Raw genomic sequence first — 13,307 nt, forward strand, 5'->3', positions numbered from 1 at the left:
AACCGTGTTGAACTACAAGGCACTGTGGTTGAGAAAGAAAATAAAAACTGGTATAGTTCCTTAGCATATATTTCAAATAAATTAGAATTGTACTCTTTCAGCCTCACTTGCACCCCAACAACAATTTATGTGCAAATATCAACATTGTCACTGAGAAGGAATGAACTACCAAAAATTGAACCATCATGTTACAGTTGAGCTGAGTTGCAAGTGAACAATAAAGCAAAACATTATTGTTACTGTAAAACCGACATAGGCATGTATTATTAGTACAGCTCAAAGCAGTTTGTGTGAGGGTCCATTCACATAATCCACTGAGGTTGCGTTAATCAAGTGAGTTCTTTTATCCATGATATGATTTGCGATGTCCATTTCATACCCTCAAGCTATCATATGATAACTTCAGTTACCACATGATATACATGGATCTGTAAAATTGTCCCTAAGTCTCTCACATTATTGGCAGGCTAAAACTCCCCTCCCTTCCCTCCCCCACCCCAAACCCAGTACTACCATCTCGGTTATTCAAGCATAAGTTATAACAAGTCAGAGAAATGGACTAGGTAACCTAGCAGGTTCCTTTCTCCTTTAATTTTTATGAAAAAATTATTTCTTAAGAAAAATAATTCATAACTGCAAAAACATGCAATCTTTTGGAGACTTACTCACAATTCTTATTCAGGTAAAATGTCTATTTGGAATTCAAATGGGAGTTTTCCAAAAGTTGCCAGGACTTGATTCTTAAGATGGTATTCGTATTTTATAAAAAATTTGTATAGCCTCTGCTCCAGGATATATGAAAATAAGATAAATATGGTTAAAATTAGTATCTGATTAGTTTGCACTGCTGGAATCGTTTAATGTAAACATCTTAGTGACCCATACTATCCCAAAATGCTTAAGCATTTTGTGTGCATGTTAGTGTGAGACTTTATTATCCATGAATATCTCCATGACTCCATGCACACCTGTCTTTAAAAATAAGATACATATCAACAGAGATGTTCCAACATCAAAGTGTTTGTGGGTGTAAAATTGCCCTGTTCACTGATGTGAATGTGATAGTCCATATCAACAGACTATCTGTGTGTATATTCAAGCATACAAGGGACTTTGAAAGGGTGCGTGAGAGTGGATGTAATCCACACATTTGTGGAAACATGCCCAGCATTTTCATAATTGTGGTTGTAACTAGTAGCTGTGGTTCCATGCCATTGATTTCTGTTGGATTTATATGTGAATAGGATTGCTGCCAGTAAGTAACATTAAACAAAATGGCTTCATTTTCCAGCTTCACACTTTATATTTGTTAATTGGTGAAGGCTATGTGTGGTCAGTAGGATCTGGTGGTGGTGGTGGTAGCATGAACAATGATGGAGTCAAAGGAGTACTTCAACCTACCCCCTCAATTAGATCGGTGTGTCTGATGCACAGTAAGAAAATGATCCAAGCACATTGGGTGGGCCTTGTCTGAAATGTAGTTGATCGATTCCAGGGAAACAGATGATAATTGCATGAATGTATAGACACTGACAAGTTCATACTAGGAAATTTTCCTTCAAAGTGCACATTTTAACAATGGAATGTTCTTAATCGGAAAATGATCAAAAGCTGACTTAAGACTGTCAGTTGTTCAGTAAAAGAATACCATCTCCATTTCATCCTGACAACATGCAAAAGAAAGAAAAAAAATTCTCAGTTTAACTTTTGTTTTTAGTATAACAAAAACAAAACTCTTTAGAAATATCAGCATATTATAGACACACGTATCCAGACATCTTAGAATCTTTCTAAAAGAAAAGAAAAACCGAACTCCCTACTGTAGTATCGACTACATTTTTTTTAAAAAAAGTTAGCATTTAAAAATTTAAAACCAGCTACTTTAAATACCAACATGTGCTCCACTTCCCCGCACCATCCCAGCTTCCCACTGAAAAAAAAAAAAGTAATAATCCATCGGGTTTTTTTTATATTTGTTAAAATCTCCTGGCTGAGATTGTTAAAGTACCACCTCCAATGGAATCGCGTGAACACCGCATTTGCATCTTCGGATGCATTTCATATCATAGTTGTGTTAAGTACTGCAGCTCTGGAGGGTTAGATCTCCAGATCATCAGGTCGAGGTCTGCTGCTGGTTCGACTGCTGGCTCTGCTTGGAGGCCTTTGGTCCACCACTGTGAGAGGCTGTAGCTCATGTCCAGAAGCCATTTTTTTACTGTTCTCAGGCTCCTCGGCAAACTCGAAGTTCTGGGCATGAGAGTTGGAGATGGTGCTCCCGGCCTGTCCAATCCTGTTCTGCTCGGCGCTGTAATTTGCCCAGTTTTGCTCACTGGCTTGCTTATTGTAGTTACGACAGGAGGAGGAATTGTTCCTGTCTCCGGTAACAAGCTTGTATCCGGGTGGAGACATGGGTGACAAGGGGGCGGTCGGAGAGGAGCAACCATTGAAGTAGGCATACTTGGGTGATCCACATTCCTTGGAGGGACTCATGCCACTGTTGGGAGAGAAAGGATTGCTTTTGGTCTTCATGCGATCCTTAATGCTCTTGAGGGTGACATAAAAAATTTCAATGATGTTCAGGCTAAGAGAGACGATAGACACCACCAGCATGAAGATAATGAAGATGGTTTTTTCTGTGGGACGTGAGAGGAAGCAATCCACCTTATGTGGGCATGGATCACGCTGGCAAGTGTAAATGGCTTGCAGGGTAAACCCATAGATGTACCACTGGATTAGCACAAAAGCCACCTCAAAGAAAGATTTGAAGATGATGCTGATAATGTAGGTGCGGAGCAGTCCCCCACGCATTTTGACCTTGCCATGCTCTTCAATCCCATACTTGAATTTCTTAATTTCTATTTGCTTGAGGTGGATGTCTACATTAACACCCTCACTCTGGACAACTTTGAGCTCTTCTTCTTTCCTGTTGAGCTTCTCTTCTTTCCGCATCACGTAGAACACGTGGGCCAAGTACATGAGGGTTGGTACGGACACAAAAATGAACTGCAGAACCCAGAAGCGGACGTGAGAGATAGGAAAGGACTTGTCGTAGCAGACATTTTCACAACCGGGCTGTTGGGTGTTGCACCGGAATGCAGATTGCTCATCTCCCCATGCAGACTCCACTGCTGTCCCCAGCAGCAGGATTCGGAAAATGAAAAGGACAGACAGCCAGACCTTCCCTCCTGCGGTTGAATAAGCTTGGACTTTGTCAAGGAGCCTTCCCAGAGCACTCCAGTCACCCATCTTCACTGCCTGCTACCTGCAAAAGAACAACGAAAAAGAGCTGAAGCATCGCCTGCACAATTTGAATACTGTGCCCTTAAAAGGAGATACATGAATGAGAAGACATGAAGCATGAATGGCAAGGTACAGTGACATCTAGTAGAGGTAATACATGCCGGATTAAACAACCATAACAACAACAATCCTTCCATACTCATAAACATGACTCCAGTCTTGAGCACTCGTCGTTGGCCTTATATCAATATGAGAATTAGGGACTGAGACCTTTGTTAACTGACAGTTTCACACATGATTATGGTGCTGAATTATTTCCTCTCACAGAGTAAATGAAGACAGAACCTGAACCTGAGACCGTCTTCATGCCAAGCTTGTCCTCCTCCACCAAGTGACAACTAGAAGGACTGTGTGTGGGCACTGCAGAATATTTCTGCATCATGAAGTCTAGTGAAGGTTATGGCCCCAGTGCTGAGTTCCTGACACACAACAGTGGGATATGTAGTCTCTGTTGCATATTGGCTGGTGCTATCAGATTTCAGCATTCATCACTCTTGGAGAGAGGTAGAAGAAGGCATTTAATTTAGACTTGCACTTAGCAGAATTCTGGTGAGGCTGGAGGAAGGGGGTGGCATAGTGATTTTGGTTGACACCTCTTCCCACTGCAGCCACCTGTTTTCCCTGAAAAGATGTTCCAGAGGGTTGGGAGGTTGCTCTGGGGGATGCAGGTGAAGGGTGAAAATCCATAACCCATCCCCTTCTTTCAGTGGGAAGTCTCCGCTGAATCCAGGTTCCCTCTACAAATCTCGCTCTAGGTGTCTGATATCAGAGCCTCCATTGCCCCCAAAAGTGGTGTTAGATTGCAGTTCCATGTACTGAATCTTGGGTTCTCCTTTGCACATCACCATTATTTAATTATTTAGCTGCACAATTTATATACTGCTCTACATCCAATACAATATCTGAGCAGTGCACAATAAAAGGGAAATAATAATAATAATAATAATAATAATAATAATAATAATAATAATAATAATAATAGAAGCAATAATACAACATAACAAAAAACTTTTAAATCAGATTGTGCCAAGAAAATGGTGGCTGGTTAGTCATAGAATCATAGAATAGCAGAGTTGGAAGGGGCCTACAAGGCCATCAAGTCCAACCCCCTGCTCAATGCAGAAATCCACCCTAAAGCATCCCTGACAGATGGTTGTCCAGCTGCCTCTTGAATGCCTCTAGTCAGGGGAGGCTTTTTTAAACCAAAATATCTTCAGTAGGTGCTGAAAACAAAACAATGTTGGTGCCTGCCTGACTTCCAATGGCAGGGAGTTCCATAGATAGTGGGGGGTGAATACACTAAAGATGCTACTCTAAGTGGACTCCAAACAGACTGCAAATCCACGTAGAACCACCAGGAGAGCTTCATAGGATGACCTCAGTGACCAGGCAGGCTGGTAAGAGAGAAGGCACTCTCAAGTTTTGTTCATGCAGGGTTTGATTTTTTTTTTTTAAAAAAAAGACAACCCTTGAGTGAAAGCTTCTACAAATGGACCATCATTGCAGGAAAAGGTTATATGCTAATGGCGGGCGATTTATACCCCTACCAATGTTTTGGCTTACAACTCCCATTAGCCCTAGCCAGGATAGCTAATTGTAAAGTATGATGGAGATTGTAAGCCAAAACATCTAGAGGGCCATAAGCTGCCCATTCAGGGAGTAAATGCAGAGTAGATGTGGATGTATAGCAGGTTTTTCAAATAATCAGAACTGAAATGCAAAGTTATGAAATTGGTATTTGAAAAGCTTCCTTTCTTCACATCCTATCTGAAAGAAAACCATTTCTCTCTCAAGTAATAACTTCTTGATTTCATTAACCAGCTTGCTGATTTTAAAATATGCCATTATCAGACTCCCTTTCAGGTTCAATGGATTTCTTTACAGTATAATGTTATTTCAGATTAAAAGTACGATTGAAAACAAAAGGAGTGTTATTCTTGGGAAGTTTTAGATAATTTGTTTTTAACTACATACCTCTCTGGTCCATTAATTTGAGAAGATACACTCAGAATTTTATTGGTTTAATTCTATGTCAGCAATATTTCTTTTCAATTTATCATCAATTTTTAAATTTGTTTTAGCAAGACAAATAATTTCATTATATCCCTTGGCTATATTTACTTGGCGAGGAAGCATTCCTTGCATGAATTAGACAGACAGTTCTAAGAAACAAACATTTCCCAACAAAACATTCACTTCAAACATTCTTAAAGGCCTATCAATGGCTAGACAGAAGGGTCTTAATGATACTGGTGCTTTCTTTAGGCAGTATGTATGTTGAGTGATACATTTTTGATTTATTTACAATCAACCAATAAACTAAGAAATGCAGTCTGAAAAATAATTACTAGGGATGGAACTCCATTGAAACATGTTGGAAGAGCTATCAAGGGACATTTCTCCATTTAATGGCATCCTTCATTCAATAAATCTATTTGAATGTCTGTCTGCTCCTAGTCTGATTTAAAGATGAAGAGCTATAAGAAGGGAGGAGAAGGGCTTTGAGGTTTCCCATCAGCAGTTAGCACATGGGCAGCAGGCAGAGCAGGCAGACAGGCAGGCTTCACCACTATGGTGAGTTGTATTTCTTTTGAAATTGTAGTAATGATTTCTAAATTTGCATCTGCAAATGTACACTAGCGTATGCATGTGCAATGCCAATGTATGCTTCCTTTTGCCCTCTTTTTTTGGTAAGGCATACAGGGCTGCCTTAGCTGCATGGCCACAGGGCAAGTTGGTGCCCTCCATATATTTTGGACTACAACTCCCATCAGCCCCAGTCAATGGGGCCAATGGGCAAGGATTATGGAAGTCACAGTCCAAAACATGTAGAGGGCATGAAATTACCTACCCCTGAGAACTCAGTTGGTCTTCCTTCTAAGTATGCTTAAATCAGAGACAGGGAACCTTTTGGGGCCATTGACACATTTGGCAATTTGAGAAACTGTCCTAGGCACCACCACAAAATGGCTGCTCTGGGAGGCATGGCAAAGGGAAAGTAACCTGTCCCAAAGACTGAATAGAAGGCAGAGGTGGGGTCTGAGCCCCAGCAGACTAAACAACTCCTTTGAGCCCACAGTTTTCAGTACCAACAGAAACCTATTCGCCGTAATCCCAGCTACAGCTAAGAAAATGTGTCAATTTTTAAAAAGTGGAAGGGGTTGGACACCTTGGTGGGGGCCAAGAAAGGTATCCAGGGTTGCATTGGTGTCCAGGGGCAACATGTTGCCTACCCCAGCTTAAATTATTGATGTGAAAGGCTATGATCCTAAGTGTGCTTATTGGAACATGCATGCCACAGAATAAGACTTTGACTTATGGTGACCCTATGAATCAGTGACCTCCAGTTGCATCTGTTGTAAACCACCCTAGCATGCCTCAGAAATCAGTGTGGTTTTGAAATGATTAGCAAATGCACTTATATATTGCTGCCCAGCACTGGAGGACTTGCAGCTGAATAGGTGAAATGTCTCCAGTGAAAAATATTGAGGAGAATATCAAGTGATTTGAAAGATCCAGCTGTGGTATTTGATCTGTGACTGCTGTTTCATGTATGCAAGTCATATCTTGATGCAATCACTGACTGAAGAAAATGTTATGCGTTGAACTGACTCTTACTTTTATAATTGAGGTTTTTTTTGACCCTTGAAACATTTCTACTAGAGAACTATTATGGGTATAGGTCTTATAGTCAAACAATAGGGCAAGACAAAAATAAATAAATCTAATCCTGGTTCAGAAAGCTGCCTAACTTCCTTGCTACTGAAGATGCTAATGTCAGTGGGGTTATCTGATTTTAATAGAGTTACAGATTTAGCAACTTTCTTTTAAGATCACAGACCTTGTTCCAATAGTTTTATTTTCAGTAAAACATTTGAAAGGTTATGGGGGTTGGGATGATTTTTTCACGTACTACCAAATATGACTTCCCTTGAAATAATAAGAACCCCAGATTTCATATTTCTATCCTCCATAAAGGATTGAATCTAAATACATATCAAACCCTGATCATAAACATTTAGGTGAGCCTTCGTATGATGTTGACATACTATTGTTGTGGTGCTTGCATGAAGTCATGTCTTGCAATACTCCACTGGCTTTGCACCTGGCGTAACCTAGCCTGTGCTGTCACGGGAAGCCTTAGGCCTTTGCTAGACCTACCTGTAAATCTGGGCCTGACCAGGGGAGATCCCACGATGCAAATATCACGGGATCTCGCCGTAGTCTACATGCAAGGTGCGCTAGCGCACTGGCCATTATTTTTTTTTACTGAAGGGGCTGGATGTGCAGGAGTGTTCCTGTGCAAAAGTGAGTATGTTTTTTTTTTTTTAAAAAAAAAAACTTCCCCAAACTCCCCCCCATCCCCAATCTCTCCCCTTCCATGGCCCCAATCTCTCCCCCCATCCCCGATGGGTGCAGCGCTCCTGGGGAGCACTGCGCCCCATCTGCAGTTCCTGCTCCTCGTGAGTAATTGCAAGGAGCCAGGAAAACTGCTTGTTAGAGCTGCCACACGCTTGCGGTCTCCTGAGACAGTGAAAAATATTGGGCTAAAAGTGGTGCCCGTTATCCTGGGGCTAGGGAGGGTTGATCCCTCCCTGAGCCCGGGATCCCCTGTGTGTCATCTGGATGCACAGGGACGATCCTGGGGTTCACCCCGGGACAAACGCTGGTCTAGCAAAGGCCTTAGACTGGTTTTACACTTGACAATCAAAAGCACCTTAACTCTTCATGTGCCACTTGTGCCAGAGGTGAACATTCACAATGCAAGATAGGAGGTGAAGAGAGAGCATCAAAGACATGTAAAATATAAAAACCCATTTAAGCCTCATTAGTGAACACACATCCATACAACCTCTATGGCTGAAATCCTAGGGAATATGTTCCACCGAATGGGACTTACGTCTGGGTAAACATGAATAGGATTGGCCTCTGTGTCAATTTCTTGGATGTGACTCCCAGAACAACCTATGGGCCATAATTATTTCCAAGTAAGATGGAGCAAGGGCTAGAGCATGGGAGTTGTGTGACTTTTTCTGTTTAAATGTGCTATGATTGCTCCCCAAATGTGTTTAGAATTATTTGCATGAAATGAACTAACAGTTTGAACCAATCTAATGGCAATTCTAGAGCATGGAAAAATGGAATCCTATTTTGCCCGTTGCAATGTCCAGCGGTACAAAGGTTTCACATGAACTGACACTACATTTGACTTCACCAAGCTAGGAACACAGCAAGCATCTGTACAGCACTTTGGTTCACAGCCAGGAGTGTGAGAAGTATCTGTGGAAAATAAAAGGTGCCTTTCCCTGTGTGGCAATCCCTCTTCAGTGGCAGGATTAACACATCCACTGGGCAATTTGCAAAGAGTGGTTCTGCAGGCTATAGTTGTCTATACAGTCCGTGCAATGTTCCTACAGGTCTTCCTCCTTCAGAGGTAATGATGAACCATCAGCCAACTAGGAAAGATACCATATATTCAGCTGGCTGTATGGGATTGTACTTTGAACAAATAGCATGGATCCAATCTGATAATGGATCTGTTCTAAGTGTGGTTTCAGAAAAAGGGAGCATGTCATGGAAGAATATAATGTCAGCATTATTTGGTTAGATGCAGAAAACATTTGACCTGCAAGCCACAATTGGGAAAGTGAAGCAGTTTTAGGTCATCTGGGACATGTGTCATGTCAGATGGCTCATGTTTTCCAGAACGCATAAGACAGCTTTAGTGTTTTAAGTGCCTACTATGATGACTGAGTGTGATGTCAGAAGGTCAGAGAGAGGTGTTTGCCATAGACCTTTGGGGTTGTGGTGTGGAGCCTGTGTGCATGTTTTAGTTGGTTAACAGAAAAGCTTCTGGAACCAGACTTTCAAGCAGCTTTCTGTCAGTGTACACTAGAGTAACAAATCTGCACTGAATAGAAAAGCCTTCCCCAAACTGGTGTGCTCCAGATCTGTTGGACTACAACTCTCATCATCCACAGCCAGCTTGCCCCATGGCCATCCTGGCTGGATGGTGATGGGCATTCTAGTCCAATACATAGCTGAGCTTGGGAAAGGCTGAAATAGAAAGCCAGAAGTAACAGCAGGAATAGTAAAAGTTATGGCTAGTGGTTTAGGATTGAGAACAAAGTTGGGCATGAAGCAAGAAATTGCATGGACAGTGAAAGGTAGCAAGGAATTTCACATATAAGCCAGAAAAAAGACACAGCTCTATAGTTACTTTGTTTCCTTTAAAAACAAAACAAAAACCCAAACACTCAAGAAGTCCCTACTGTCTGATAAGGCTGAAAACCCAGCTTCAGTTGAGACACACCACAAAAAAACCCAAATGTGTGGGGCTGCTGCATAGCCAGTCTTCTGTAGTGGCCAGAACAGAGGACTTGGGCTGGGGAGACCCGAGCCAAATCCCGCTTCAGCAATGGAGCTCAGTGGGTGATCTTGGGCCAGTCATTGTGTCTTCACCTAATCTACCTAACAAGATTGTCGTGAGCATAAAATGGGAGGCGGAGACCCTCATACAGTACCCTGAGCTTCTTGGAGGGCAGGTGGGACAAAAACGTAACAAACACACAAACACAGCTTGTCTTTCAAGCTGGATACATCAACAGATGTCTGCTGGATTGAACATTATGTCTATCGGTTGACATGCAGCTTGCTCCTATGCATAATTCTGAGTAAACCACAGGACTCAGGGGACTTGCTTCAGAGGAAATAAGTGTACGATATGGCGATTGGGCTGCAATTTTTCTGAGTTCATTTATTGCAAAGTTAAATCTCAATGAATACAAAGAGAATTACTTCTGAGGTTAGGACTGGGGTTTTCAGCTTCAGTTCTGAGTTCTTTTACCACAAAGTTAAGGCTACAATCCTAAAACACTGAGTAAGGAGGAGCGAGCTCTACTGAACACAGTGAGTAAAGCATGCATACGATTGCAATGCATGCCTCACTGACCACAGCAATCATTATTCCTGAGCAAACATGCCCAGGATTGGGCTGTGTTAGTCTATAATCCTTGTTTCCTTGTGCAGCCCTGAAATCTCTACTTATCTGTTCTCTGCCCCCTTCTCCATCTATAAAATAGGAATAGCAACCTAATTCATCAAGCTTTTCTAAAAGGATGAAGGAAATATGAATTGTAAAGTTCTTTTGGAAATGCTGGAAATGCTAAACAATGAAAAAGCAAAACAATTATTACTAATAATGGCAGTGCATGCCTTATCCTGGTTGGTACAGAGTGCGGTTTCTTTTAAGTGCATCTCAAATCCATTGCATCCTTTTCATTTCCCTTTTCTTAAAACTCCATTTGTTCATCCTCCCATTTGTATTCTAGTTAGGTATCATGGCTCAGCACCAGAGTTTAGTTTCAAAGTCCCCCCCTCATTCCCGCCCCCAGCATACATTGCAATAAACAGTTCCAAAGTCTGGAGGTTTCAGAAATCCAGATGTTAATATGGCTGAATAGAAGTTCAGGGCAAGTCCACCTCTTCTCTCCCCTCCCCACTCCCCCAAACACAAGCAGATTTCTGAAATCAGAGAAACACGTCCTTCCGTTGGTTGACCTTGCTGGTTTTAACAAAACTCTCTATGAATGTTCTTCTCTTTCTAAAACCAGACTGCAGGACTAGCCAAATATACTGGAGCAGAAACAACGTGAGAGGTGACAGAAAATGTTAAGGCATCCTTCACAAAATGTAGATATTAAAAAAATCTACTGAAGTCCTCCTTAGGAGCTTCCACATGAGGCTTTTATTATGCAATCACCCTGCTTCATGCACAGTATTTTACAGGGCTCCAGATGCCATTGTTATCTTCCACTCATAACCTTCCCAACTTTTGCCACCACTTCTTCCACCTTTTTTCTTGCCATGGACAATCCACCAAGGAAAAAGAAGGATGGAACTGGTGGCACAACGCCTTTTGGTTGTTAGCACCAAGAACCCCTGCCTTTGGAATCTTCCCTTTGCTGCTTTCCCTTGTTTTTCCACTGGTTCTTCTGTCTTTTTTCTTACCACAAAAAATCCATTAAAGAAGCAAAGATTGAGGGTGCTTCCAGCAGAGGGATCCTAATGTGCTACCAATCAAAAGGCAGTGTGCCCCTATTCCGTCTCTTCCTCCTTAATACATTTTTTTTCTGCTCAAAAATTAAAAAGATGAAAGAAGTGCTGGGTTGGGGGGAAACGGGGTGGGCTATAAATGGAAAACAATGTCATCTGGGCCCACACACCCCTAAAATTCTGTGTTCGACACAGGGTGATTACGGGATAAGACCTTTGCCTGGAAGCACTTGAAACAGCTGCACAACATCTTTGATTGGTAGCATTAGGATTCCCCTGTCTGGAAGCTCCCTTCATTGTCTTGATTTTGTTCTTTCCTTACTGAGAAGAACCTTGGCCAACACTACCCATAAAGAATAAATAAAGGGTACCCTAGGGGAATCTCAGATGCCTTCAGAAGAAAAAGCACCTTCTGCATAGGTGCTTTCTTTTCCAATCCTAAATGATGGTTTTCCGATTAATTTATTGGAATGTAGCTTGACGCAAGACTTTACTCCCAGGACGTCTTTCTTGCACAATTTTCAGTCTACAACATCCAAACGGTTTCACAGCCATTACCAGCGTGGTGAGGTGCAGGATTCCTCCTGCACTGTACAAGCCACCTAGTATACCAACTTGCTTGAAATCCTTAACAAAAGGCTGGATCTATTATCCAAAGAAGTAGAAAAGGGGGCAGTGGGGGATCAGTAAGACCACGTGAAAGTCATCCGATCAGCACTAAAGCAGAAATTAAACAAAGCCCCTAATTAAGGACCTTGCTTTGCATGAACTATTAAACACCAGGCACGATTTCCATATGAAAGTAAAATGTGTGTGCTTGTGTGTCTAATTGTAAAGATTCTTGGTGAGGAATCTTTTCATGGTAACATCATAACACACTGTTGCAATGTGCCTTCGGTTAGTTTTCCGTAAAGCTGGACGTTTATTCCCTGAAAAGAAATCATTTGTTATATGGAAAGCATTCTCCTGAGATGAAACCTTAACCAATGACGTTTTACGCTAAGCGTGGAAGCTAAGCCCCTAAAATAGTTGAAAAATAACAGCTCCCGAAGTACATTTATCTTTCTGGTAAGGTTCAGACACATTGAAAAATTGTAGCATAAAGCAACACCACATCCATAGTACTACGTGGTTAAAAGGAACACAGAGCCACTGGTTAAATAAAATAAAATAATTCTATTTCGTGCGTAGGTCAGAGGTAAACACAATCTTCTGAGAAGATTTGCTTGGAACTAACTTGAAGTATAAAATAATCCAAAGCTTTCCCATCCTTACCTTGCTAGTCAGCAGTGAAGAAGGTAAAATCAAACGCTTCACTTCCTCAGAGGGTTAAAACTTAAATGCAACAACTGTTTCAGGCACCGAGGCTGCCTATTTAAACTTTAAAAGTCTCCTGCTCTTTTGTCCGGAATGTCCTTCCTTTCCCCTTTCCTGAAAGAAAAGTGCTGAGACCTCGTTCAAGAAAAACACACACAAACACCCCTTTTTTTTTCACCCAAACTTGGAGCACGGAGCTTTTAAAAAGTTTTCAAGCCACTAACTGTGAAGGAGGAGGGGAAAAGGAGGGCTGAGAGAATCAGAGGTGGGGCTGCTAAGGAATGGGAGGAGAAAAGTCAGAGAAGACACAGAAGCAGTAGACAGCATTAAAAAAAAAAGTTGTGGGGGGGGGAGGAAAGGGAGAGAATGAACTGAGCACCGAAGTGGCTGAGTAAGCACATACTTAAAAAGAATGGGGGAGACATGAAAGAGACCAAAATGGGACTGTATCCAAAGCCGTCTTGCCGCAGGGAAGTGACACAGCTTAATTTGCTGTATGAAATACAACTCTCTGAAGGTGCGTGGCTTGTCTACATCATGAGTTTACTGTGGGCCCGGGATGAGACGAAGTTGATTTCATCAGCAGCTGGCCTAGAGCAGCTCTACTCCCAAAGGCAACCAACTGGGAATTGGCA

The 13,307-nt window shown here is 41.8% G+C and overlaps 1 protein-coding gene across 1 annotated transcript; it reads right to left on the minus strand.

The window, feature by feature from the left end:
• Positions 1 to 500: 500 nt before the first annotated feature.
• On the minus strand, positions 501 to 12,813 carry GJA1 (gap junction protein alpha 1). Its single transcript, XM_063124724.1, has 2 exons — positions 12,631 to 12,813; positions 501 to 3,262 (listed from the first exon to the last, which is right to left on the minus strand). The coding sequence occupies exon 2, from the start codon at positions 3,244 to 3,246 to the stop codon at positions 2,098 to 2,100; it is 1,149 nt and encodes a 382-aa protein (XP_062980794.1). The 5' UTR covers positions 3,247 to 3,262; positions 12,631 to 12,813; the 3' UTR covers positions 501 to 2,097.
• Positions 12,814 to 13,307: the final 494 nt, after the last annotated feature.

The sequence above is a fragment of the Elgaria multicarinata genome, chromosome 4, assembly GCF_023053635.1.
Source record: "Elgaria multicarinata webbii isolate HBS135686 ecotype San Diego chromosome 4, rElgMul1.1.pri, whole genome shotgun sequence".
Lineage (NCBI taxonomy): Eukaryota > Metazoa > Chordata > Lepidosauria > Squamata > Anguidae > Elgaria > Elgaria multicarinata.

Coding starts and splice junctions, on each gene's coding strand:
- GJA1 (XM_063124724.1), bottom strand. CDS start 3,246: ATGGGTGACTGGAGTGCTCTGGGAAGGCTCCTTGACAAAGTCCAAGCT.